Source organism: Ranitomeya imitator, chromosome 6, assembly GCF_032444005.1.
Source record: "Ranitomeya imitator isolate aRanImi1 chromosome 6, aRanImi1.pri, whole genome shotgun sequence".
In the NCBI taxonomy this organism is placed as follows: Eukaryota; Metazoa; Chordata; class Amphibia; order Anura; family Dendrobatidae; genus Ranitomeya; species Ranitomeya imitator.
Window position 1 is genome coordinate 227,984,063 of NC_091287.1, and position 27,612 is coordinate 228,011,674.

General features: G+C 41.6%; 1 protein-coding gene across 3 annotated transcripts in view; it reads right to left on the reverse strand.

Annotated features, from left to right (window-relative positions):
* Positions 1 to 27,612, reverse strand: part of RPRD1A (regulation of nuclear pre-mRNA domain containing 1A) — a 127,907-nt gene that overhangs the window by 16,213 nt on the left and 84,082 nt on the right. Inside the window, exon 8 of one of the 3 annotated variants that reach the window (XM_069730504.1) lies at positions 25,444 to 25,584. The exons of the other annotated variants lie outside the window; for them this stretch is intronic. Coding sequence (XP_069586605.1) covers positions 25,564 to 25,584 — 21 coding nt within the window. The 3' untranslated portion in view covers positions 25,444 to 25,563. Of the gene's footprint in view, positions 1 to 25,443; positions 25,585 to 27,612 lie in introns of those variants that run through there. 3 annotated transcript variants of the gene reach the window in all.

A 27,612-nucleotide genomic window follows, 5' to 3' on the forward strand; every position in this document is an offset into this window, starting at 1 on the left:
TGACAATCATGTACACAAAATTCCCCCAGAAAAATATACCAAAACAATTATACCAAAATATATAAATGACCAAATCCCTAATATTTGTATGAGAAAGCAAAATAAGGGCGTCCCCAAATTTGCTAAAGGACAATGGTCACAGCACATGTATGTGCTAAAGTCCCTACTGGAGTCGTAGAAAAAGCACAATGCAGAGTTGTGTCTAGCAAATACAAGACCTGTGGAATACACCAGTGTTGAAATTCAATGGTATCTGCATAATATGACTGGACTAGGCATACAATACTAACGAGCCTGTCCTGAGTGCAAAGTCCTCTGTAAAGCCCAGAGCCCGCAGTAAAATAAGATCTGCTGCTGTGCAGAGAAAGGCTCTGGATTAGGCATACAATACTAACCAGCCTGTCCTGAGTGCAAAGCCCTCATAGAGCCCAGAGCCCGCAGTAAGATAAGATCTGCTGATATGCAGAGAGGCTCTGGATAATCCAACCTCAGTATGAGGACTGAAAGGGAGAGAGGAATGAAAAGGAGGGTGTGGGTGAATCCCACGCGTATCGCCGCTCCTGGGCGGCTTCGTCAGGGAAGGAGCTCACTCAGGACAGGCTGGTTAGTAATGTTACTACATTATGGTGGTGCACCTGATCTCTTTACGACGGACCATTCTAAAAACTACACCCCTCAAGGTTCTCAAAACCACATTCAAGAAGTTTATTAACCCTTTACGTGCTTCACAGGAACAGAAACAATGTGGCAGGAAAAAATGTAACTTTTTTTGCAAACATTTTAATTCAGAACCATTTTTTTTATTTTCACAAGTGTAAAAACAGAAATGTAACCATAAATTTTATTATGCAATTTCTCCTGAATACGCCAATACCCCATATGTGGGGGTAAACCACTGTTTGGGCGCACTGCAGAGCTTGGAAGAGAAGAAGTGCCGTTTTACTTTTTCAATGTAGAATTGGCTGGAATTGAGATTGGACGCCATGTCGCGTTTGGAGAGCCCCTGATGTGCCTAAACAGTGGAAACCCCCCACAAGTGACACCATTTTGGAAACTAGACCCCTTAAGGAACTTATCTAGATGTGTGGTGAGCACTTTGAACCCCCATGTGCTTCACAGAAGTTTATAACGTAGAGCCGTGAAAATAAAAAATCGCATTTTTTCTACAAAAATGATCTTTTTGCCCCCAAATTTTTATTTTCACAAGGGTAACAGGACAAATTAGACCACAAAAGTTGTTGTGCGATTTCTCCTGAGTACGTCAATACCCCATATGTGGGGGTAAACCACTGTTTGGGTGCACCGCAGAGCTTGGAAGAGAAGGAGTACCGTTTTACTTTTTCAATGTAGAATTGCCTGGAATTGAGATCGGACGCCATGTCGCGTTTGGAGAGACCCTGATGTGCCTAAACAGTAGAAACCCACCACAAGTGACCCCATTTTGGAAACTAGACCCTCCATGGAACTTATCTAGATGTGTGGTGAGAACTTTGAATGCCCAAGTGCTTCACAGAAGTTTAGAATGCAGAGTCGTGAAAATAAAAAATATTTTTTTTTCCACAAAAAAGATTTTTAGCCCCCAAGTTATTATTTTCACAAGGGTAACAAGAAAAATTGGACCCCAAAAGTTGTTGTCCAATTTGTCTTGAGTATGCTGGTACCCCATGTGTGGGGGTAAACCACTTTTTGGGCGCATGGCAGAGCTCCGAAGTAAGGAGCGCCGTTTTGGAATGCAGACTTTGATAGAATGGTCTGTGGGTGTTATGTTGCGATTGCAGAGCCCCTGGTGTACCTAAACAGTAGAAACCCACCACAAGTGACCCCATTTTGGAAACTAGACCCCCCCATGGAACTTATCTAGATGTGTGGTGAGAACTTTGAATGCCCAAGTGCTTCACAGAAGTTTATAATGCAGAGTCATGAAAATAAAAAATATTTTTTTTTTCCACAAAAAAGATTTTGTAGCCCCCAAGTTTTTATTTTCACAAGTGTAACAGGAGAAATTGGACCCCAAAAGTTGTTGTCCAATTTATCCCGAGTACGCTGATGCCCCATATGTGGGGGTAACCCACTGTTTGGGCGCACGGCAGAGCTCAGAAGGGAGGGAGCACCATTTGACTTTTTGAGCGCAAAATTGGCTGTCAAGTTTGGAGACCCCCTGATGTACCTAAACAGTGGAAACCCCCCAATTCTAGCCAATTCTAACAAAAGAGGAGCTCATTTTGAACAAGAGAAGACCTTTCAGTGGCTACAGAAGCTAGTCTACCATCCTCAACTAAAATCTGTGGTAGAAGCATGTCGCCAATGCAGAAACTGTGAGTTAGCTAAACCTCCTGAAGATAGAGCTCCCACGCAGACCATCGTGACTTCTGCTCCTCTGGAAGTGTTAATGATAGATTTTCTGACGATTGGTCCGGCCTCCCTTGGATTTGAACACTGCCTGGTGATGAATGACCACTTCACCAAATTCGCTGTTGTGACTCCGACTCGGGATCAATTCTAGCTCCAACCCTAACCCCAACACACCCCTAACCCTAATCCCAACCCAATCCATAATCCTAATCACTAACCCTAACGATAATCAAAACCCTTATCCAAAACAACCCTAACCATAACCCTAATCAAAACCCTAAATCCAACACACCCCTAATCCTAATCTCAACGCTAACCTCAAACCTAACCCTAATCCCAATACACCCCTAATCACAACCCTAGCCTTAACCCTAATCGCAAACCTAACCCTAATCCCAAGCGTAACCCTAATGCCAACCCTAACCCTAATACCAACCCTAATCCAAACCCTAACCCTAATCCCAACTCTAACCCTAACTTTAGCCCCAACCCTAGCCCTAACTTTAGCCCCAACCCTATCCCTACTTTCACACTTGCATCGTTTTGGACAAAAAACGGATCTTGCAATCTTGCCTTGCGCAGGCGTGTACTATGGAGGACAGAGAATGAACTTCAATCCAATATTGCGGCCAGCATGCAGCCAGCGGGTAAGGAAAGGGTGAATCAAACACCCGAAAACTCCGCCCATATGACCCAAAACCAGTCCCGCCAAATTCAGATGACAGGTTCCCTTTAAAAAGAAATCACATTTTTTTTTTAGATCGCCGGTAAACGATTACCGGCGATCGCAAAAGCGGGGTCGGTAAAAAAAACCCCGAATCATGTTCTCTGGGGTCTCGGCTACCCCCGGCAGCCGAGACCCCGGAGAAAATCAGACTCTGGGGGGCGCTATTTACTTTTTCCACAGCGCCGTTAATTAATGGCACTGTGGTTTAAGTACACTTAACTGCCGCCGTGAAAAGGCGTATTGGCGGTCGTTAAGGGGTTAAAAAATTCCCTCACTGCACTCTTCCTACTATGGAATACCTTTTCTAGCATTGCACGCTGTGCTACTTTCACCGGATGGCCACGCTGTCCTAAAACTGTTTTTGTTTTTGACAAACAGTTTTGGCCTGATACGGGCCTGCCAGATGACAGCTGTTGCGATGTACATGGCTGCTGCGGATTATCCTCCTCCGCTTCTGAGCTACTGGCAGCGGCACCCTCTTCCCCCAATGGCTGGCAATCTGGGTCAACAACTGGGTCATCTATCACCTCCTCTTCAATGTCATGTGCACCTTCCTCTGTGTCACCGTGTAAGGTGCTATAGCGTTCGGGACGGGGCACCATAATCTCATCAGGGTCAGATTCTAGCTCAGTACACTGCGCGGGCAATGTAGTGATCTGAATCAATGGAACAGCATTATAATCTAGCTGTGGCTGTGCATCAGTGCACTCCATGTCCGATTCATCTTGTAATGGACAGTTAACAATTTCCCATTCTAACCCAGGCAAGATATGTGTAAAGAGCTCCATGGAGTAACCTGTAGTGTCGCCTGACGCATTCTTCACTTTTAGTTTGGGTGAAGGACACAAGGAAACGTCTTGTTCCTGACCGGGAGCATCCACTGACGACTCGCTGCTTTTATATTTGGAACTTTCTGAAGAGGAGGCGAAAGAGCTAGCGGCTGAGTCAGCAATGAAAGCCAAAACCTTTTCCTGCTGCTCCGGCTTTAAAAGCCGTTTTCCTACTCCCAGAAAAGGGAGCCTTCGAGGACTTGTGTAGCCAGACGATGACGCTGGCTCAACACCTCCAGCCTTAGGTGCTATTGTGCTTTTGCCACTACCACCAGATGCACCACCATCAGTACCAGCTGGCAACCACCACCCACGGCCTCTTCCACGAGACTTTTTCATTTTTTGGAAAATCTATCCAAAATAACAACTATTATATGGTACTGTAAATCAAGGAAGGTGTATATAAACTTGTTGAGAATTTGAATCTCCCTTTTTTGGGGGGTAAATGACCCAAAACTCAGGCCCAGTGTATATAACAACGCAATCTAAGTGGCAGAAAGTGGCTGGCTGACATACACCAAACTAACAGGACTGCAGTAGATCAATATTGTGAGAATTTCAAACTTCCTTTTTTGGGGGAAGACTGACCCAAAACTCAGGCCCAGTGTATATAACAATGCAATCTGAGTGGCAGAAAGTGGCTGGCTGACATACACCAAACTAACATGACTGCAGTAGATCCACTTTGTGAGAATTTGAAACTCCTTTTTTTGGGGGGAGACTGACCCAAAACTCAGGCCCAGTGTATATAACAACGCAATCTAAGTGGCAGAAAGTGGCTGGCTGACATGCCCCAAACTAACAGGACTGCAGTAGATCCACTATGTGAGAATTTGAAACTCCTTTTTTTGGGGGGAGACTGACCCAAAACTCAGGCAAAGTGTATATAACAACGCAATCTAAGTGGCAGAAAGTGGCTGGAAGATATATGAAAAAATACAAGGACTGTAGTACAATTTCAGTCTCCCTACATTGATCTCAGGAAAAGTATGGCAGCAATGAAAAGGACTGCTGCACACAAAAGTGTGGACAAATAAACAAGATAACAGCAGAAAGGAGCAACAGGATTTTTAGTTTAAAAAAAGCAGTTGGTTTGCACAACAGCGTGCAAACAGCAATGCAGCTATCAGGGAGCCTTATAAGGCAGCCTAAGAAGCTACAGAACTGATGCACAAAATATAGCCTCCATTGTCCCTGCAAACAAACGATGGTGTTGGACAGTGGAAATCGCTACAGCACAAGCAGTTTCGGGGCTTAATCTTCCCTCCCTAACTATATCCCTTCTTCTGATGCAGCTGCGGCAAACTCTCCCTATGCTACGATCAGCAGAAGATGGCGGTCGGCGTGCACGAACCTTTATAGCCCCTGTGATGCCACAGAAAGCAAGCCAATCACTGTCATGCCCTTCACTAAGATAGTGGGGACCAAGACCTATGTCATCACGCTGCCCACACTCTGCGTCCTCCTTCATTGGCTGAAAAATGGCGCTGAAAGCGTAATTCAAAACGCGACTTTGGCGCGGAGATCGCCGACCTCATGGCCGATCCCACACTAGGATCGGGTCAGGTGTCATGAAACCCGACTTTGCCGAAAGTCGGTGATTTTTGAATTTGTCCAATCCGTTTCGCTCAACCCTAGTCAGTACAATTATGGGTCAGTACTATTACATCAATACCTCATTTACATATTTTTATGTTTTGGCGCTTTTACACAATAAAAACTATTTTATAGAAAAAATAATTATTTTTGCATCACTTTATTCTGAGAGCTGTTACTTTTTTATTTTTCTGCTGATAGCGCTGTATGGCAGCAATTTTTTTGTGGGACAAGAAGACATTTTCAGCGGTATCATGTTTATTTCCATCTTTTTGATCGCTTTTTATTCCACATTTTGTTAGGCAGTATGATGATAAAGCATTGTTTTTTGCCTTGTTTTTGTTATGGTGTTCACTAAAGGGGTTAGCTAGTGGGACAGTTTTATAGGTAGGGTCGTTGCAGAAGCAGCGCTACCAAATATGTGTACTTTTATTGTTTATATTTTTTTTCATACAAATATTTATTTATGGATCAATATATTTAGATTTTTTATTATATTTGATTTATTATTTTTACAAATATTTAAAAAAAAATTGTTTTTACTTTTTTTTTTTACTTTGTTCCACTATGGGACTATCAGTTTTTGCTGGCTGATCGCTTCTACAGCATGGGGATGTAGCCACTGACAAAGTTGCTGATCATGCACTGCGCATGATCAAGCAACTTTCCTAGCTCTGGTGACCCGGATGACGTCATGACACGATGTTTTCCAGACCTGTAAAGTTTTCATTTTTCAGTCAATGGAGCTGTGTGATGGCTTATTTTATGCGAGGCGAGATGTTTTTATTTGTACAATTGTGGGAAAGATATCACACTTTGATTGCTTGTTGCAGCATTTTTTGTGGTATTGCAGCTACCTAAAAAATAATAATTTTGGCACTCTTGAAGTTTTTTTGTGTTTATTGTGCTGGTTATTTTTATTTTTTATAGATCACTTTTCTGAATGTAACAATAAAACGTGTTTTTTATTTTATATGGCTGGAAAGTGAATGAGCGTTTCAGCCTCAGCCAACCTTGTTCTGCCACGGGCCAAACTGTGCTCACCCTGCCCGTCCAAGCTTGCACCTCCCTGGAAGGAGTTGAGATTCAGATAGAGCCATTTTTGATGGAGCAGCGTTGGGTGGCTCTGATGGCGAAGTATCGATAAAGAATTGCCTACAAAAGGGGGGCTGAGAATACTCACACAGACTCCTTGTCACAAGTAACACACGAGAGACCTGGACCCAACCAGCATGAAGAACAGGAGGCTGAAGAAATCGCTGAGTTCCGTGATTCCGCCAGGACATTAGCAGCTACGCAGGAACAGATTCAGACAGCATCCGGAGAAGGTATTCTAGGATGACCCCTTGATGAGTGGGTTTGATTGCAACAGGAAGATGGGGAACTCACTCAAATAAGACAGTGGGTAACCTAAAACAACTACCCAGTCAGAGAGAAAGATACACCCTGTCCCCGAGACTCTGCAGATCCGTCGACAGTGGGAAAAACTCCACCTCAAAGATGGACTGTTATACCAAAATATTCAGCTGCAAAAGGAACTGGGTGTTACCTGGCAAGTTGTGATTCTCGAGACGCTGCTTCATAAGGTGGCCATGGAGGCACACAAAAGAGGAGCTCATTTTGAACAAGAGAAGACCTTTCAGTGGCTACAGAAGCTAGTCTACCATCCTCAACTAAAATCTGTGGTAGAAGCATGTCGCCAATGCAGAAACTGTGAGTTAGCTAAACCTCCTGAAGATAGAGCTCCCACGCAGACCATCGTGACTTCTGCTCCTCTGGAAGTGTTAATGATAGATTTTCTGACGATTGGTCCGGCCTCCCTTGGATTTGAACACTGCCTGGTGATGAATGACCACTTCACCAAATTCGCTGTTGTGACTCCGACTCGGGATCAAACTGCTGAATTAGCGGCACAAGCCATTTGCAGTACGGCTGCCCAAAGAGGATCCACTCTGATCAAGGCACATTTTTCCGGGGAGTAATGAAAGAATTACAACGCATTTATCAGCTTGGCAAGTCCAGGACGACGCCCTACCATCCACAAGGAAATGGGGCCTGTGAACGGTTCAACCGTACTGATTCAAATGTGGAGGACCCTAGACGAAGACAGAAAGGCCTTCTGGCCTGAAATCGTAGCTGAATTAGTTTAGGTGTACAATTACCGAGTACATCGCACCACCGGGAATGCGCCATATACTCTGCTATTCAGCTGACCGGGAAGAGAGGCTACTGAACTGAAATTGGATCCAGAGGACTAACCGCGGATGGGGGAGTATACCTGGGTTCGAGAACATTGTCACTGGCTGCAAACATTATACCGCCTCGTGCAGACTAAGTTTTGGGAACTTGAGCATGCAGAAACAGCTCTCCGGTGAGGGATAGCTCCTCAAGCCGGAGACCATGTGTTGGTCCGAGACAAGCACCCTCAGGACAAGCTAGAGTACTGATGGGAGAAGTCTCCATATAGAGTGAAACGAAGAATCAGCACAGAAGGTCCTGTCTATGAAGTACAATCTGAGGGGGAGAAGGTTGCCCCTACTTGAGTGGTCCATTGGAACAAGCTACGTCCTTGCTTATCAAGTGATCTTGGAGGTGCAGAATGCTCCCGAAGTACTTCCTCTCGCAGCTGTTGATTGTGAAGAAATCCCTGATATACCACAAGTAGGCCCAAAAGAGGGGCAGGTACCTGAAGTTCCCGAAGAAGTTGCTCCATTGGGTTCAGGTGTGTCCCTGCCCTCGCCCATTCAACCTGATTCAACTACCTCATCTGACTTACGGCGCACTGAATGAACAACACCAGGAATACCTCTTAACAGATACAACCACGACCAATTTATTTGGTAACAGATCATCCAAGACATAGGGAATTGTCAACACTTGCTACAAGAAATCTCGCCTGTGGATGGCTAGTGAAAAGAGAGGGGGACTGTACGAAGGACAGGGGTTGCCTGTCTTGTGCCGGTTCCAGAACTATTGGGGCTGTCTTCTCTGTTGTTCCGGGGAAAAACTTAAAAGGCCCGGACTGACCTTTGCACGACAGAGCAGGGGGCATGACTACTAAGAAAAAGCCTGAGCACGCATGTAAGCAGTCTTGGTGGGAAGAGTCAGTGCGTGGCAGGGACAAGAGAGTGCTCTAACTACTGAGCACTGGAATAACGCAGGCCCGCGCTCATGCTTTCCTGCGGTAACTCACAAAGACTGTGACCAGTATCTTGCCGTGTGCCCGCTGGCTCCTGTGACCCGAGGTGCCAGACGCTCCGGGCCTGTAATGCACACGCACCACTTAGGAAAAAATGGGTGACTCACTGACAACTGTGCTCTCATCTCCTGGTATACATCTGCCGAGCCACATTAGTGTTGTGGACTGTATTACACCCTGCGCAACAGACCCCGGACCATAGTGATGGTTTTCATGACCGCACTTGAGGATACCTTCAAGGTTCTTTAAATTTTCCATATTGACTAACCTTCATGTCCTAATGTAATGATGGACTGTCAATTCTCTTGGAGCAATTATTGCCATATTCTGGCATAGAATGGTTTTGGAATAAGGTTCAGTAATATATGGAGTCCAAGTTGAGGGGAAGATCAATGGTGTGAAACACAGAGATTTCAATCTGTCAGTGATTTGAGACTGGGACGGAGGTTCACCTCCCAACAAAACAATGATCCAAAACCATACTGCTAAAGCAAAACTTGATTGGTTTAAGGGAAAATGTGTAAATGTTTTGAATGGCCTAGTGAAAGTCCATATATTAATCCAATTTAGAATATGTTGTCAGACTTGAAGACTGTTGTTCCCAGAAGAAACCATCTAACTTGAAGGAACTGGAGCAGTTTTGCTTAGAGGAATGGGCAAAAATCCCAAGATGTGGAAAGCTCATAGAGACTTATCCAAAGTTACTTGCAGCTGTAGTGAGGTGAATAAATATGCCCACTGAAGTTTTCAGTTATTGTGTCCTATTTGTTGTTTACTTTACAATATAAAGAAAAGCAAATGCACTGTAGCATAATTGGATCTATAATATCCATATATAAATTTTATTTAGTGAAATAAATTTTTTCAGAAAACAAAAATTTCTTCCTCAAAATGGCACGGAACACGATAGATGCTACTACGCAGACACCACGACCATTTTGCTAGCGGAAAAAAAATTGTTCAGCGCAGCAGCATCTGTCAGTGATGAGATAGATGCTACTGTGCAGGCACCATCTTGGAGGCAATTTTTTTTTTCTGTAGCAAAATGGCGTTGGTGGCTGCGCAGAAGCATCTATTGTGTTCCAAATTATGTTACTGCGCAGGCAAGGTGGTGCCAATTTAAGACTTTTTTTCTGCAGAAATTTATATCACGAAATAAAAAGAATATATGGATATTTTAGAGTTGATCATGCTACAGCGCAGACGCTGCTGCCTGCATGATTAATGTATTTTTTACCCACAAAACAATAAGACATGAAGTATGACAGTATACATCTATCATAACCCATACAGATGAATATGTAAGCAGAGCACCATATAAAGACCCCCCAAAGGCCGTCTTGAAGCACGAAAATTCATTAACTGAAAACTGCAAATAAAGATTAAACAGCCACAAGATGGATTTCATCACCACAGGTATTATTTAATTGTTTTAATCAGTATAACGGCGCCATCTTGACAGTGTCTGTAGGTTACTGAGAACAATCTTGCTGACCGGTTCCCTTTAAAGAAATCAGCAGCCAAGAGTCCAAGAATTTCTAATCAATCTAATGACATCAAAAACATACACCAAAGATCATACAAAAAAGCCTACGGAGTCAGTGTTTGTGAAAAAAACGTGATTGGATTTTTCAGATATTTTTACTGAGTTCAGTGATCGAACGTATATAAAAATCACCTCTTACTATTCAAACAATTTTACCTTTGCAGACCCGTGTCCTTATTTGCTGTATATAAATAAAATAAACAAACCCTGGTAATCACAAAGTAAAGAAAAGTACTTTATTTACAGTGCCTTGCGATGGTATTCGGCCCCTAGAACTTTTCCACCTGTTTCCACATATCATGCTTCAAACATAAAGCTACCAAATGTAAATTTTTGGTGAAGAATCAACAAATGGAACACAATTGTAAAGTTGAGCGAAATTTATTGGTTATTTTAAATTTTTGTGGAAATTCAAAAACTGAAAAGTGGGGCATGCAATATTATTCGGCCCCTTTAACTTAATACTTTGTTGTGCCACCTTTTGCTGTGACTACAGCTGCAAGTCGCTTGGGGTATGTCTCTATCAGATTTGTACATCGAGAGACTGAAATTCTTGCCTATTCTTCCCTGGCAAACAGCTCGAGCTCAGTGAGGTTTGATGGAAATCGCTTGTGAACAGCAGTTTTCAGCTCTTTCTACAGATTCTCGATTGGATTGAGGTCTGGACTTTGACTTGGCCATTCTAACACCTGGAAACGTTTATTTGTGAACCATTCCATTGTAGATTTGCTTTGTTTGGGATCATTGTCTTGTTGGAAGACAAATCTCTGTTCCAGACTCAGGTCTTTTCCAGACTCCAACAGGTTTTCTTCAAGAATGGTCCTGTATTTGGCTCCATCCATCTTCCATCATTTGTAACCATCTTCCTTATCCCTGCTGAAGAAAAGCAGGCCCAAATCATGATGTTGCAACCACCATGTTTGACAGTGGAGATAGTGTGTTCAGGGTGATGAGCTGTGTTGCCTTTAACCAAATATTTCGCTTGGCATTGTTGCCAAAAAGTTCAGTTTTGGTTTCATCTGACCAGAGGACCTTCTTCCACATGTTTGGTGAGTCTCCCAGGTGGCTTATTGCAAACTTTAAATTACACTTTTTATGGATATCTTTAAGAAATGGCTTTCTTCTTGCCACCCTTCCATGGAGGCCAGATTTGTGCAGTGTACGACTGATTGTTGTCCTATGGACAAACTGTCCCACCTCAGCTATAGATCTCTGCAGTCCATCCAGAGTGATAATGGGCCTCTTGGCTGCATCTCTGATCAGTCTTCTCCTTGTTTGAGATGAAAGTTTAGAGGGATGGCCGGGTCTTGGTAGATTTGAAGTGGTAGGATACTCCTTCCATTTCAATATGATAGCTTGCACAGTGCTCCTTGAGATGTTTAACCCCTTAGTGACAGAGCCAATTTGGTACTTAATGACGAGCCAATTTTACAATTCTGACCACTGTCACTTTATGAGGTTATAACTCTGGAACGCTTTAACAGATCCCGCTGATTCTGAGACTGTTTTTTCGTGACATATTGTACTTCATGTTAGTGGTAACATTTCTTCGATATTACTTGCGATTATTTATGAAAAAAACGGAAATATGGCGAAAATTTTTAGAATTTTGCAATTTTCAAACTTTGTATTTTTATGCCCTTAAATCAGAGAGATATGTCACGAAAAATAGTTAATGAGTAACATTTCCCACATGTTTACTTTACATCAGCACAATTTTGGAAACAAATTTTTTTTTTGTTAGGGAGTTATGAAGGTTAAAAGTGACCAGCAATTTCTCATTTTTTACAACACCATTTTTTTAAGGGACCACGTCACATTTGAAGTCATTTTGAGGGGTCTATATGATAGAAAATAACCAAGTGTCACACCATTCTAAAAACTGCACCCCTCAACGTTCTCAAAACCACATTCAAGAAGTTTATTGACCTTTTACGTACCTCACAGGAACTGAAACAATGTGGAAGGAAAAAATGAACATTTAACTTTTTTTTGCAAACATTTTACTTCAGAACCATTATTTTTTATTTTCACAAGTGTAAAAACAGAAATTAAACCATAAATTTTGCTGTGCAATTTCTTCTGAATACACCAATACCACATGTGGGGGTAAACCACTGTTTCGGCGCACTGCAGAGCTTGGAAGTGAAGGAGCGCCGTTTGACTTTTTCAATGCAGAATTGGCTGGAACTGAGATTGGATGCCATGTTGCGTTTGGAGAGCCCCTGATGTGCCTAAACAGTGGAAACCCCCACAAGTGATATCATTTTGGAAACTAGACCCCTTAAGGAACTTATCTAGATGTGTGGTGAGCACTTTGAACCTCCATGTGCTTCACAGAAGTTTATAACGTAGAGCCGTGAAAATAAAAAATCGCATTTTTTCTACAAAAATGATCTTTCTGCCCCCAAATTTTTATTTTCAGAAGGGTAACAGGAGAAATTAGACCACAAACGTTGTTGTGCAATTTCTCCTGAGTACGTCAATACCCCATATGTGGGGGTAAACCACTGTTTGGGTGCACCGCAGAGCTTGGAAGAGAAGGAGTACCGTTTTACTTTTTCAATGTAGAATTGCCTGGAATTGAGATCGGACACCATGTCGCATTTGGAGAGCCCCAGATGTGCCTAAACAGTAGAAACCCACCACAAGTGACCCCATTTTGGAAACTAGACCCTCCATGGAACTTATCTAGATGTGTGGTGAGCACTTTAAACCCCCAGGTGCTTCACAGAAGTTTATAACATAGAGACGTAAAAATAAAAAAATAGCATTTTTTCTACAAAAATGATCGTTTTGCCCCCAAATTTTTATTTTCACAAGGGTAACAGGAGAAATTAGACCACAAAAGTTGTTTTGCAGTTTCTCCTGAGTACGTCAATACCCCATGTGTGGGGGTAAACCATTGTTTGGGCGCACCGCAGAGCTTGGAAGAAAAGGAGTGTCGTTTTACATTTTCAATGTAGAATTGGCTGGAATTGAGATCGGACACCATGTCGCATTTGGAGAGCCCCTGATGTGCCTAAACAGTGGAAACCCCCCCACAAGTGACACCATTTTGGAAACTAGACCCCTTAAGGAACTTATCTAGATGTGTGGTGAGCACTTTAAACCCCCAGGTACTTCACAGAAGTTTATAACGTAGAGCCGTGAAAATAAAAAATCACATTTTTTCTTTTTTTCTACAAAAATGATGGTTTTGCCCCCAAATTTTTATTTTCACAAGGGTAACAGGAGAAATTAGACCACAAAAGTTGTTGTGCAATTTCTCCTGAGTACGTCAATACACCACATGTGGGGGTACGCTGATGCCCCATATGTGGCGGGGAACCACTGTTTGGGCGCACGGCAGAGCTCGGAAGGGAAGGAGTGCCGTATTGGAATGCAGACTTAGATAGAATGGTCTGTGGGCGTTATGTTGCGTTTGCAGAGCCCTTGATGTACCTAAACAGTAGAAACCCCCCACAAGTGACCCCATTTTGGAAACTAGACCCCCCAAGGAACTTATCTAGATGTGTGGTGAGAACTTTGAATGCCCAAGTGCTTCACAGAAGTTTATAATGCAGAGTCGTGAAAATAAAATATTTTTTTCCACAAAAAAGATATTTTAGCCCCCAAGTTTTTATTTTTACAAGGGTAACAGGAGAAATTGGACCAGTAAAGTTGTTTCCCAATTTATCCTGAGTACGCTGATGCCCCATATGTGGGGGTAAACCACTGTTTGGGTGCACGGCAGAGCTCAGAAGGGAAGGAGCACCATTTGACTTTTTGAGCGCAAAATTGGCTGTCAAGTTTGGAGACCCCCTGATGTACTTAAACAGTGGAAACCCCCCAATTCTAGCTCCAACCCTAACCCCAACACACCCCTAACCCTAACCCAATCCATAATCCTAATCACTAACCCTAACGATAATCACAACCCTTATCCAAAACAACCCTAATGTCAACCCTAACCATAACCCTAATCAAAACCCTAAATCCAACACACCCCTAATCCTAATCTCAACGCCCCTGATGTACCTAAACAGTAGAAACCCCCAACAAGTGACCCCATTTTGGAAACTAGACCCCCCAAGGAACTTATCTAGATGTGTGGTGAGAACTTTGAATGCCCAAGTGCTTCACAGAAGTTTAGAATGCAGAGTCGTGAAAATAAAAAATATTTTTTTTTCCACAAAAAAGATATTGTAGCCCCCAACTTTTTATTTTCACAAGAATAACAGGAGAAATTGGACCCCAAAAGTTGTTGTCCAATTTATCCCGAGTACGCTGATGCCCCATATGTGGCGGGGAACCACTGTTTGGGCGCACGGCAGAGCTCGGAAAGGAAGGAGTGCCGTATTGGAATGCAGACTTACGAGAATGGTCTGTGGGAGTTATGTTGCGTTTGCAGAGCCCCTGATGTACCTAAACAGTAGAAACCGCCCACAAGTGACACCATTTTGGAAACTAGACCCCCCAAGGAACTTATCTAGATGTGTGGTGAGAACTTTGAATGTCCAAGTGCTTCACAGAAGTTTAGGATGCAGATATCCAAAACAACCCTAATGTCATCCCTAACCATAACCCTAATCAAAACCCTAAATCCAACACACCCCTAATCCTAATCTCAACCCTAACCTCAAACCTAACCCCAATACACCCCTAACCTTAACCCTAATCCCAAACCTAACCCTAAACCCAAGCGTAACCCTTATGCCAACCCTAACCCTAATCCAAACCCTAATCCCAACTCTAACCCTAACTTTAGCCGCAACCCTAGCCCTAACTTTAGCCCCAATCCTAGCCCTAAATTTAGCCCCAACCCTAACCCTAACTTTAGCTCCAACCCTAACCCTAACTTTAGCCCCAACCTTAACACTAACTTTAGCCCCAACCCTAAGGCTACTTTCACACTTGCGTCGGTTGGCATCCGTCGCAATCCATCGTTTTGGACAAAAAACGGATCCTGCAAATGAGCCCGCAGGATACGTTTTTTGCCCATAGACTTGTATTGCCAATGGATCACGAAGGATGGCCACACGTCGCATCCGTCGTGCACTGGATCAGTTGTGTTTTGGCAGACCGTCGGCACAAAAAAGTTCAATGTAACATTTTTTGTACGTGGTGTCCGCCATTTCCGACCGCGCATGCGTGGCCGTAACTCCGCCCCCTCCTCCCCAGGACACAGACTGGGCAGCGGATGCATTGAAAAACTGCATCCGCTGCCCACATTGTGCACAATTTTCACAACATGCATCGGTATGTCGGGCCGACGCAGATGTGAAAGAAGCCTAACCCTAAATTTAGCCCCATCCCTAACTCTATATTTAGCCCCAACCCTAAATTTAGCCCCAACCCTAACTCTATATTTAGCCCCAACCCTAACCCTAAATTTAGCACCAACCCTAACCCTAAATTTAGCCCCAACCCTAACTTTAGCCCCAACTGCTCTTCTCCTGCCGGCCGGCAGATGGCGGGCACACTGCACCCGCCATTTTCTTTCCAGATGAAGACGCCGGCGGGCAGGAGAAGACGCAGGACCCAGGGACACTGGTAAGTATAATAGGGTCCCCAAATCCCCCTTTCACATGCGATCACATTAGAGGACAGAGAATTACACATCGCTTTTTTTTCTTCTTGCGACCGCCGGTAAACAGTTAATTACTGGCGATCGCAAAAACAAGGGTCGGTAAAACCGACCCCGATCATGTTCTTTGGGGTCTTGGCTACCCCCGGCAGCCGAGACCCCAAAGATCCTCCCGGTGCCTGCCGGCGGGAGCACTGCGCATTCGCCCGCCATTTTTTTGCCAGAAAAAGATGGCGGCGCCCATCGGGAGCCACGAGGAGCACCGGGGAGACAGGTGAGTATCGGTGGGCTATCTTGGACCCTGTTTCTCTGTCCTCTGATGTGCGATCACATCGGAGGACAGAGAAATTAAAAGGGAAATCGTTTTTTTTTTTTTGCGCTCGCCGGTAAATGGTTAATTACTGGCGATCGCAACTCGGGGGTCGGTATAAAACCCCCCGAATCATGTTCTCTGGGGTCTCGGCTACCCCCGGCAACCGAGACCCCAGAGAAAATCCGACTCTGGGGGGCGCTATTCACTTTTTCCACAGCGCCGTTAATTAACGGCGCTGTGGTTTAAGTACACTTAACGGCTGCCGTTAAAAGGCGTATCGGCGGTCGTTAAGGGGTTAAAGTTTTAGAAATCATTTTGTATCCAAATCCGGCTTTAAACTTCTCCACAACGGTATCACAGACATGTGTGTTGTGTTCCTTGGTCTTCATGATGCTCTCTGTGCTTCAAACCAGAACCCTGAGGCTATCACAGAGCAGGTGCATTTATACGGAGACTTGATTACACACAGGTGGACTATATTTATCATCATTAGGCATTTAGGACAACAATGGATCATTCAGAGATCCACAATGAACTTCTGGAGTGAGTATGATGCACTGAAAGTAAAGGTGCAGAATAATATTGCACTCACCACTTTTCAGTTTTTGAATTTCCACAAAAATTTAAAATAAGCAATACATTTCCTTCAACTTCACAATTGTGTTCCACTTGTTGTTGATTCTTCACCAAAAATTTACATTTGGTATCTTTATGGTTGAAGCATGATATGTGGGAAAAGGTTGAAAAGTTCCAGGGGGCCGAATACTTTCGCAAGGCACTGTATTTACGGTCATCTTTTAAATGTTCTTTTTTTTAAGTTCAAGTAGAGGAAATCATATACTTCCACCTTATGGCAGCATTTATTGTTTACAAGTGAAAATACCATGTCTAAAAATACAAATTAATCTGCAATTAGTTTGGGGGATTACTGACATTTCAAAGCAGTTAGACTTAACTGAAATAAATCATTGATCTAACAAGACAGTTGGCTATTAACATAAAATAGTTGAATTATAAAACTTTTTAATAAGAAAATCCAACACTACATGTGGCAAAAGATGTTGTTTGTTGTCAATTCACTGCATGTCAATTTTGAGGCAGATATACTTTCAACAAAAAGTAAGTGAACCTTTTGGAATTACCTACATTTTTTTACTAATAAAATGTCTGAATCTGATTACTATGCAGTGATAAGCTGCAATATACAAGATACATTTCTTGTAGTTAGCAATACAATTTGTACATTAACCCCTTCCCAACATGCGGCGTACTAATCTGCGGGAGCTGGGTTCCCGCAAACAGCAGTATATGTACGAAGGTATGATAACGGGGCCTCACGCTGAGCGCCGCGACAATCGGTTTCTGTTTGAGAGCTGACAACCTGCAGCAATGTCAATGATCATTGCTAGCACCGATTTGTGGGCATTTAACCCCTCTGATGCCGGTCAGTAATGACAGCGACAGAGCAGCATTGCGCAGGGAATGTGTTCCATCAGTACAGGCACTGACATGCCTCTTTCCCTGCCTATCAGATGCTGATGTGATCTGATACTGTACAGTGATGTCCCAGGAAGGGACAATGTAAAAAAGTAAAAAAAAGAAACATTAAAAAGTGTAAAAATATTTTTTTTTAAATCTCCAAATAAGGAAAAAAAATAAAAATAAAAGTACACATATTGGGTATCGTCATGTCCGTAACGACTCGCTCTATAAAACTTACCCACTAGTTAACCCCTTCAGTGGACACCATAAAAAAATTATAAAATGAGGCAAAAAAAATGCTTTATCATCATACCGCTGAATTGAAAGTGCAATAAATCACGATCAAAAAGACGAATGTAAATAAAAATGGTGCCGCTGGAAACGTCATCTTGTCCTGCAAAAAACAAGCTGCCATACAGCTCCATCAGCAGAAAAATAAAAATTTATAGCTCTCAGAATAAAGCAACACAAAAATTTGTTGAATAAAATACTTTTTATTGTATAAAAGCACCCAAACATAAACAAACGAAATAAATTGGGTATCACTGTAATCGTACTGACACGAAGAATGAAGCTGCCTACAGTGCCGGCAAAAAAAATCTTTACACTTGCGCAGCAAAAAAAAACTTTACATATAAAATCCACATCATAATTTCACTTTTTAAAAGTGTACACAATTGGGAGATAATAAAAAACTGTCTAATATTAAAGCTGGCTTTGTTGCAAATATCAACCAATCAACGCTCAGTTTTCACTTCTCTGGTTAAGCGAAAGCTGTACTCTGATTGGTTGTTATGTGCAGCCCAGCCAGTTTTGCTATTAGGCAGTCTTTTGTTATCTCCCTCAGTTTTTTATTATCTCCCACAATGGGTCGAAAGAAGCTTAAAATGGAAGAGAAATCCCGTGCCTTGACTCTGCTCGAGAAGGGGGATTCAGTGATTGCTGTAGCTAGAGATCTGGGAGTGTCAAGAGAAGCAATTTATCAACTGAAGCGGTCGGCGGTATCATTGCCTCCTGGGATGGTACCGCAGAGGAAGTCAGGGTCTGGCGCACCTAAGAAGACTTCACCAAGGACTGATAAGCTTCTGAAGCGTGAAGTGATGTCACATCCTTCTATAACTGCCATTGAACTAAAAAACAAGTACCCTATGCTCCTCCAGAACATCGCAACTAGGACAATTCATAACCGCCTGCAGAAGGACCTGGGTCTACCAAGTTGCCGTGCCACAGAGAAGCCCCTGCTCACAGCAGCAATGAAGAAGAAAAGGCTTGCCTTTTGTAAGAAATATCAAGATTGGACATCTGAAGAGTGGAAGAAAGTGATGTTTAGTGATGAGAGCACTTTCAGGCTGGTCAGGGGAGGCTCAAAGGTTGTGCATTATCCGAGTACCGTGTCACGGTATGACCCAAAATATACAGTACTAAAGGTGGTGCTGAAGACACTGTGGGTAAACATGGACTCCACATACTTAGCCAGCCTAGCTGAATCCATGCCAAAACGACTGCAGATGGTGATAAAATGTAAGGGTGACATGACAAAATACTAATTATAATAAAATATCCACAATAAAACACTTGAATCCACTTGAATATTAAGATTTTGTGGTTTCATTGAACTTGTAAAGATTTTTTTTGCCGGCACTATACCAATTTTACCACACGCGCAACGGTATAAAAATATTTCAAAATATTCGGCAATTGCTGAATATTTGGTTTTTGTTCATTCTGTCTCCCAAAAATCGCAATAGTAAGCAATCAAAAAAATGTCATGTGCCCGAAAATGGTACAAATAAAATCATCAGCTCATCCCTCAAAAAACAAGCCATAACATGACTTTGTTGGCCAAAATAAGGAAAAATTATAGCTCTCAAAAGATGGTGACGCAAAAACTAGTTTTCACAATAAAAAGCGTCTTTTAGTGTGACAGCAGCCAATCATAAAAACCTGATATAAATCTAATATCGCTGTAGTCATACCCGCCTGAAGAATAAAGTCGCCTAATCACGTATATCACACGAGGAATGGCATAAAAAAATAAAGAAAACCAGTTCTTCACCTGCTGTTGATTTTTTTATTCTGCCTCACAAAGATCGCAGTAAGGCTCAGTGCACATTTATCCTGCGCTCTACACTGAGCGCTTACGCTGGGGTTTCCGGGTAAATCTCTAAAATACGTGATTCAGACAGAACCCCTGATGAAAGATTACCTATAATGAAGCAGATAGAGGCACTGTGGACGCCATAGGACCTGTGATCTGGTGATGTCAGTCTTTTTAGAATTACATAAAAGTGCCGTTGGCCACAGTTTTGTGCACTTCTGAAAAGAAAGGCAATGCTGAACAGAGGCCATGCAGAGTCCAGAGTAGCTCTGCTGCCTCATCATATTGAATGGATCCATCGGGGGGGTAGGGTTCACCTGTCACGTCACTCGGCGATTTAGATAGAAACCCTGACGTAAGTGGTCACCGTAAAGCGCCGGATAAAAGTTTTAATTAATGTTATGTAAAATGTTCCCAATAATAGCTTCATCTCAATCCACAAAAAAATCAAGTCCCCAATCTGGTCTGTCATTCGTTGATGGAAATATAGGGGGATTTCACATTACTGGTAGCACAAAAGGCTATGGAAAAAATGTGATTTTTTTATTTTCACAGCTCTACATTCTGTGAAGCACCTGTGGGTTCAAGGTGCTTAATACACATCTACAGTAGATACATTCCCTAAGGGGTCTAGTTTGCAAAATCGTGTCAATTATTGGGGTTTTCTGCTGTTTAGGCACATCAGGGGCTCTCCAAACACGACATGGCATCCGCTTAGTATTCCAGCAAACTTTACATTTAAAAAGTGAAATGGTACTCCTTCCCTTTCCAGCCCTGCTGTGTAACCAAACAGTAGATGTCCCCCACATATAGGGTATCAGTATGCTCAGGAGAAATTGTATAACAAATTTTATGGTCAATTTTCTCCTGTTATCCTTGCAAAAGTAATAAAAATTAGGTCTAAAGCAAAATTTTTATGAATAAAGTGTTTGTTTTTTTCCTTCCACATTTCAAAAAATTCCTGTGAAACACCTGAAGGGTTAAAAAACTTCTTGAATGTGGTTTTGAGTACCTTTAGGGGTGCAGTTTTTAGAATGGTGTCACTTTTGGGTATTTTCAGCCATATAGGCCCCTCAAAATCACTTCAAATGTGAGGTGGTCCCTAAAAAATAGTTTTGGAAACTTTGTTGTAAAAATTATTATTTGCTAAACTTCCTAAAAAAATTGTGCTGATGTAAAGTGGACATATGGGAAATGTTATTTATTAATACTTTGTGCGATATGACTCTGTGATTTAAGGGCATACAAATTTAAAGTTTGAAAACTGCAATTTTTTTTCCAAATTTCCATTTTTTACACAAGTCATAGCAAATAAGTTACCACTATCATTAAGTACAATTTTTCATGAGAAAACAATCTCAGAATCAGTGGGATCCATTGAAGCGTTCCAGAGTTATGACCTGACAGTGTGGTCAGAATTGTAAAAATTGGCCTGGTCAGGAAGGTAAAAACAAGCTTTGGGGTGAATGCTTAAAGAAAAAGAATGTTCAAACACTCCTCAATTCCACTGAGATGCCATGCATGAACATCCATCTTTAGGTCATGCCACAAAATCTTAAACGTGTTAAGGTTAGGATTCAGAGAAATCTTTATCAACCATTCTTTAGTTGCTTGACATATGTGCCTTGTGTCAGTTTTGTATCACCCAATGTCTCTCTTCACCAGGTCGTGACTCTTGCCCTTACATACTTCTGTAAACTGTTTTGATACATTTTATAACTCATTAATCAATACTCGCAAAGTGTTCAGCAGCTAAAAAAGCAAAGTTTTATCAAACCATAACCATCCCTCCAACATATCTCACAGCCGGTATGACATTTTTGTGTGTAGTGTTTTTTCCCAAATATTTTATTGTGGATTTGTGCTATAAAGTTACTCTTCTGTCATTTCTCCATAGAATTATTTTTTCCAGTAGCATTGTGCACAGGCTTAAATGTTTTTCCTGAAAAGCCGCTGCTTGGTTTGTGGTGCCCTTCTCTTACCACATTTTTGTTCAGGGTTTTTTTTTTTTTTTTTAATAAGACACATGAACAAAGGCTTTTGTAGCTTGCTATTACCCTTGGGTTTATTCTCACTTCCTTGGGTTACACACCTTTCTTGACTCCATTGTTGGGCTCTGATACTTTCTCCTATGGATGCCAATCTTTGCTGTGCTCTATATTACGTTTTACATACTGTTTTGCTAGATGTGCTTCACTGACATTATCATCTAAAGCCGGTTAAAGTCAACTTTGACATATGTGGTGTCTAAATATTCTGTCAGTGTTATGGTCAGTTGTCATTTGTCTTGGATTTTGTCAGCTTCCAGTACCTTTAGCTGCACTCATCTCTGTAAAATCTTGTTTCTACAACTTGCATTTACTGCTACTCAGATTTGTCCATTAACAATACACTGCTAGCAGTTGATTAACCCATTTAATGCTGTATGCATTTACTAACTGTTAAGAGACTATTTACAATATGCTGCAATCATCTCTGCTAACTTCTGAGGTTTCTTCTACCTACACCCAAATTCTGGTTCAGACCTACCATTTAACTTTTCATCCACTCTCCTATGTTTTTCTACAGTTCTGGTTCTGCTTGCCATAGATCATAGCGTATTATCCAGGTCCTTGCTGCTATGTCATCGCCCTCGGCCTGAGTGTTAACCCTCACTCATGGCTCGATAGATCCATCTCATCAGGTGAACTTTAGGTTGGCATATGTGATATCATTTCATATGGTTAATCCATGTACAGTGAAGGAAATAATTATTTGATCTCTTGCTGATTTTATAAGTTTGCCCACTGACAAAGACTTGAACAGTCTATAATTTTAAGGGTAGGCTAATTTTAACATTGAGAGATAGAATATCAAAAATAAAATACAGAAAATCACATTGTATAAATTATATATTTGCATTTTGCAGTGAGAAATAAGTATTTGATCCCTCTGGCAAACAAGACTTAATACTTTTTTCTATGTTATTTGGAGATTCTTTGCTGTACTGCGCCACTATGAGAACGCAACAATCCTCTGATGCATTCTTTACTATGCATCCTGGCTGCCTTCCATGAAGTGTTTGACAAACTAGGTTGTGTCCACTCAGCCACCAATTCCTTTTGGCTTAGACAAGGGAAAAACTCTACGGTACATGAGGTCATCCAGTTCCATATCATGTGCTAAATTGGCCTAATACAATCATGTTTTCCTGGCTATCTTCTACACGAGCCTATCCAATCAAATCAAAACTAAATTGATGCTATGAATTTGCCATCTTCCCTTGTCTTGTCACCTACATTTCAAAAAGCAAGCAAGAGAAAAAGCTGAAGATACCCATCTCCTAGATTCTACAGTGTCTACAAACTCTCCTCCCAGAGGGGCTATAACATAACCCATTGCTGAAATACTACCTCTTCTTTGGTCAATTGACTGCACCATTCCCATTCTTCCAGGTGTTTATCCACTCAGAGTGAAACTTTATCCTATATCTCTTGCTGGGACTGAGATGATGTTCTCCTACATTTATGAGAATCTGAGATGGGTAGATCATCTGAAAGTGTTCATATGTGGCCGGTGTACGATTCTTTCAGTAAAAGGATGGGTCTCAGAGTACATGCATAGACTATCGAGGTCTGAATAAAATTACACTTAAAGACCATTATCATGTTTCTCTATTCTCTAATTTATTTTACAGGATTAAAGGCGCTACCACATTCACCAAGTTGGACGTGAATGGAACTTATAGCTGAATTTATATAAAAGAGGGTGTCAAATGGAAAATCACATTCTACACACAGGATAGTGTAAATTTCTTGTCATGTCTTTTGAGTTATGCAATGCACCAGATGTGTTCCAGTACTTTCTTAATGAGATATTTTGTGATGTTCTTTATGAGTACTTCTTAGTTTATATGGATCACATCCTAATTGGTGATGAGCGAGTATGCACGTTGCCCGGGTTTCTCCGAGCATGCTCGGGAGGTCTCCAAGTATTTTGGCGTGCTCGGGGATTTAGTTTATGTCGAAGCAGCTGCATGATTTGTGGCTGGTAGACAGCTTGAATACATGTGGAGATTCCTTAACAAACAGGCAACCCCCACATGTATTCAAGCTGTCTACCAGCCACAAATCATGCAGCTTCGACATAAACTAAATCCCCGAGCACGCCGAAATACTTGGAGACCACTTGAGTATGCTCGGTTAAACCAGAGTAACGAGTACACTCGCTCATCACTTATCCTAGTCTTTTAAGGGTGTAGTGAGATATTTTTTCTGGAGGTTTGTTATTAATGGATATTGGCAAGTGAAAATTGCAATATTATGTCATTTCTGCACCCAATGTGTTATGCCCAGTTTGTGCTACTGTGAAAGAACAGTTCACTAGTTATTATGCTCTATTTCCTGGTGTAGAAACACTACATGCAATCCTATTGTTTGGCTGGATATATTACAGGGTTCAGAAGTGAAAAAGCATCATGCATACTTGGCAATTTCAGAAATCTTATTTTTGAGACTACACCCCTCAAGGCATATCAAGGGTTGTAATGTACATTTTGACACCACAGCTGTTTTCCAGAAGTTTGTAGGATCTTGCAGTGTAGAAAATGGCAACTTTTCCACAGATACGCCATTTAAGAAGACAATATATAACTGTGTGGGGGGTAATAGCGAAATGGGGCAATTTTTAATATTAACTTTTAATAGGTTACTTTAAAAAAAAAAGTATACCCCCTGGGGAAAGTACAATCAACATACGCCGCCCTGTCATATAATCAGGCTTATATTGACCTATACAGCATGTGATTCGACATATCCCAGAGTGGTTTCGCTTTTCATAGATTATTTATACACAGCAGGTAAACAGTAACCATCTCACCGCTTGTCGCAGGCTGAGTCTACAACTGTCCAAGGCCTGTGGGATGTCATGATCCACATGCCTCACACTGGTCTCTCCCACAATGTTTCTTTTACCTAATTTCCTTTGAGTCCCAATACTGCCCTTTCCTTCCATTATATAACCCCCTCCCCATCCAACGCCCAATTGGCACAGCAAAAAAACATTGTTCTTCTATAATTTTTGTTTTTTTTCAATGCCTTGCGTGTGTATCTTATCTTTTCAACCACTTATTTTTGCTTGAAAAAATAATTATTTCTGTTAGACTTTAATAAATTGTTCTATTGATTCAAAAAAAATCTAACGATTCACACATATTAAAGGGAACGTCCTCAGTCACTACTATAACGGCATAGGTGCAGTTTTTTTAATCCAATAAACTGTTTAATGTTCTCAGTGCATTTTTTTAAGAATGTAATGTTATTATCCAGCACAAATGCTAATGAGCCAGGACTTGTCTTGACAAGGCGTTTCTGCCCCAAACTTCATTGGATCTTCTAATCACACCTCCCTGGGAATGACTGACATAAACCACCGCTCCGTTATTTTAGCACCATTATGCGGGAAGTAAAACATTCAGGCTTCTTTATACCCATACAGTGGTATACAAACTCAACATTTAAAGGGACTCTGTCACCTGAATTTGGAGGGAACAATCTTCAGCCATGGAGGCGGGGTTTTGGGGTGTTTGATTCACCCTTTCCTTACCCGCTGGCTGCATGCTGGCTGCAATATTGGATTGAAGTTCATTCTCTGTCCTCCGTAGTACATGCCTGCACAAAGCAATCTTGCCTTGTGCAGGCGTGTACTATGGTTCTGCATGACATCGGCCCCGCTCCAGATCACTGCCCTCTGTCTAACACAAAGTGACAACTAGTGCAGTTTTTGAAAATATTCCCACTGACATAAAGGGGTACAATTGTTACTACAATATACTTAATTCAAACAGACTTGTTCAATGATGGCAATTGTTTTTTCATGTGATCATATTCTTTACCTGAAATAGAAGTCAGAATATGTTAACAAAATAGAACATGTGAGAATTTAGGGCTCTACTATTCCTTACCAATAAATGCAGACAAAACATCATATAGGCTCAGTTCACTTATTTTCGCTTTTTTTTTCCTTAGGAAAATATAGGAACGCATGTACAAAATCTGCAGCAGCATGATGAAACCTGGATTTCTGCCTCATGTTGCCACAAAATTATTGACATTCAATGGAACCGTACTGCCAGAATAATATCCATACTATATACTTTAAATGAGTTTTCAACTACACTGTTATTTATCCTATGGATTGGTTATCAAAATTGATCCACAGCAAAAAAAATAAATAAATAAATTATATATACATATATATATATACACCTATATACACATACATATACAGTATATATATATATATATATACACATGTATATATATACATATATATATATATATATATAAGCTGAAGAGCCCGGCGTTGCCTGGGCATAGTAAATATCTGTGGTTAGTTATAGCACTTCGCTTCTCTAATTTTCCCATCAGGCCTCTCATTTAGCACCTCACTTCTCTCATTTTCTCATCATGCCTCTCATTTCCCCCCTCACATCTGTCATTTTCTCCCTCACACCTCTCATTTTCCCCCTCACTCCTCTTATTTTTCCCCAACTTCTCTCATTCCCCCTAACACTTGTCATTTCAACCTCACATCTGTCATTTTCTGATCACTCCACTATTTTCCCTCACTCCTCTCATTTTGCACTCACACCTTTTCATTTTCACCTCATACCTCTCATTTTCACTTCACACCTCTCATTTTCACCTCACACCTCTCATTTTCCCCTCAGTATATACATGTTTGTCATCTCCCTTATATATAGTATACACCTGTATGTCATCTCCTGTATATAGTATATACCTGTATGTCATCTCCCCTGTAAATAGTATATACAGTTAGGGCCAGAAATATTTGGACAGTGACACAATTTTCGCGAGTTGGGCTCTGCATGCCACCACATTGGATTTGAAATGAAACCTCTACAACAGAATTCAAGTGCAGATTGTAACGTTTAATTTGAAGGGTTGAACAAAAATATCTGATAGAAAATGTAGGAATTGTACACATTTCTTTACAAACACTCCACATTTTAGGAGGTCAAAAGTAATTGGACAAATAAACATAACCCAAACAAAATATTTTTATTTTCAATATTTTGTTGCAAATCCTTTGGAGGCAATCACTGCCTTAAGTCTGGAACCCATGGACATCACCAAACGCTGGGTTTCCTCCTTCTTAATGCTTTGCCAGGCCTTTACAGCCGCAGCCTTCAGGTCTTGCTTGTTTGTGGGTCTTTCCGTCTTAAGTCTGGATTTGAGCAAGTGAAATGCATGCTCAATTGGGTTTAGATCTGGAGATTGACTTGGCCATTGCAGAATGTTCCACTTTTTGGCACAAATGAACTCCTGGGTAGCTTTGGCTGTATGCTTGGGGTCATTGTCCATCTGTACTATGAAGCGCCGTCCAATCAACTTTGCAGCATTTGGCTGAATCTGGGCTGAAAGTATATCCCGGTACACTTCAGAATTCATCCGGCTACTCTTGTCTGCTCTTATGTCATCAATAAACACAAGTGACCCAGTGCCATTGAAAGCCATGCATGCCCATGCCATCACGTTGCCTCCACCATGTTTTACAGAGGATGTGGTGTGCCTTGGATCATGTGCCGTTCCCTTTCTCCTCCAAACTTTTTTCTCCCATCATTCTGGTACAGGTTGATCTTTGTCTCATCTGTCCATAGAATACTTTTCCAGAACAGAGCTGGCTTCTTGAGGTGTTTTTCTGCAAATTTAACTCTGGCCTGTCTATTTTTGGTATTGATGAATGGTTTGCATCTAGATGTGAACCCTTTGTATTTACTGTCATGGAGTCTTCTCTTTACTGTTGACTTAGAGACAGATACACCTACTTCACTGAGAGTGTTCTGGACTTCAGTTGATGTTGTGAACGGGTTCTTCTTCACCAAATTAAGTATGCGGCG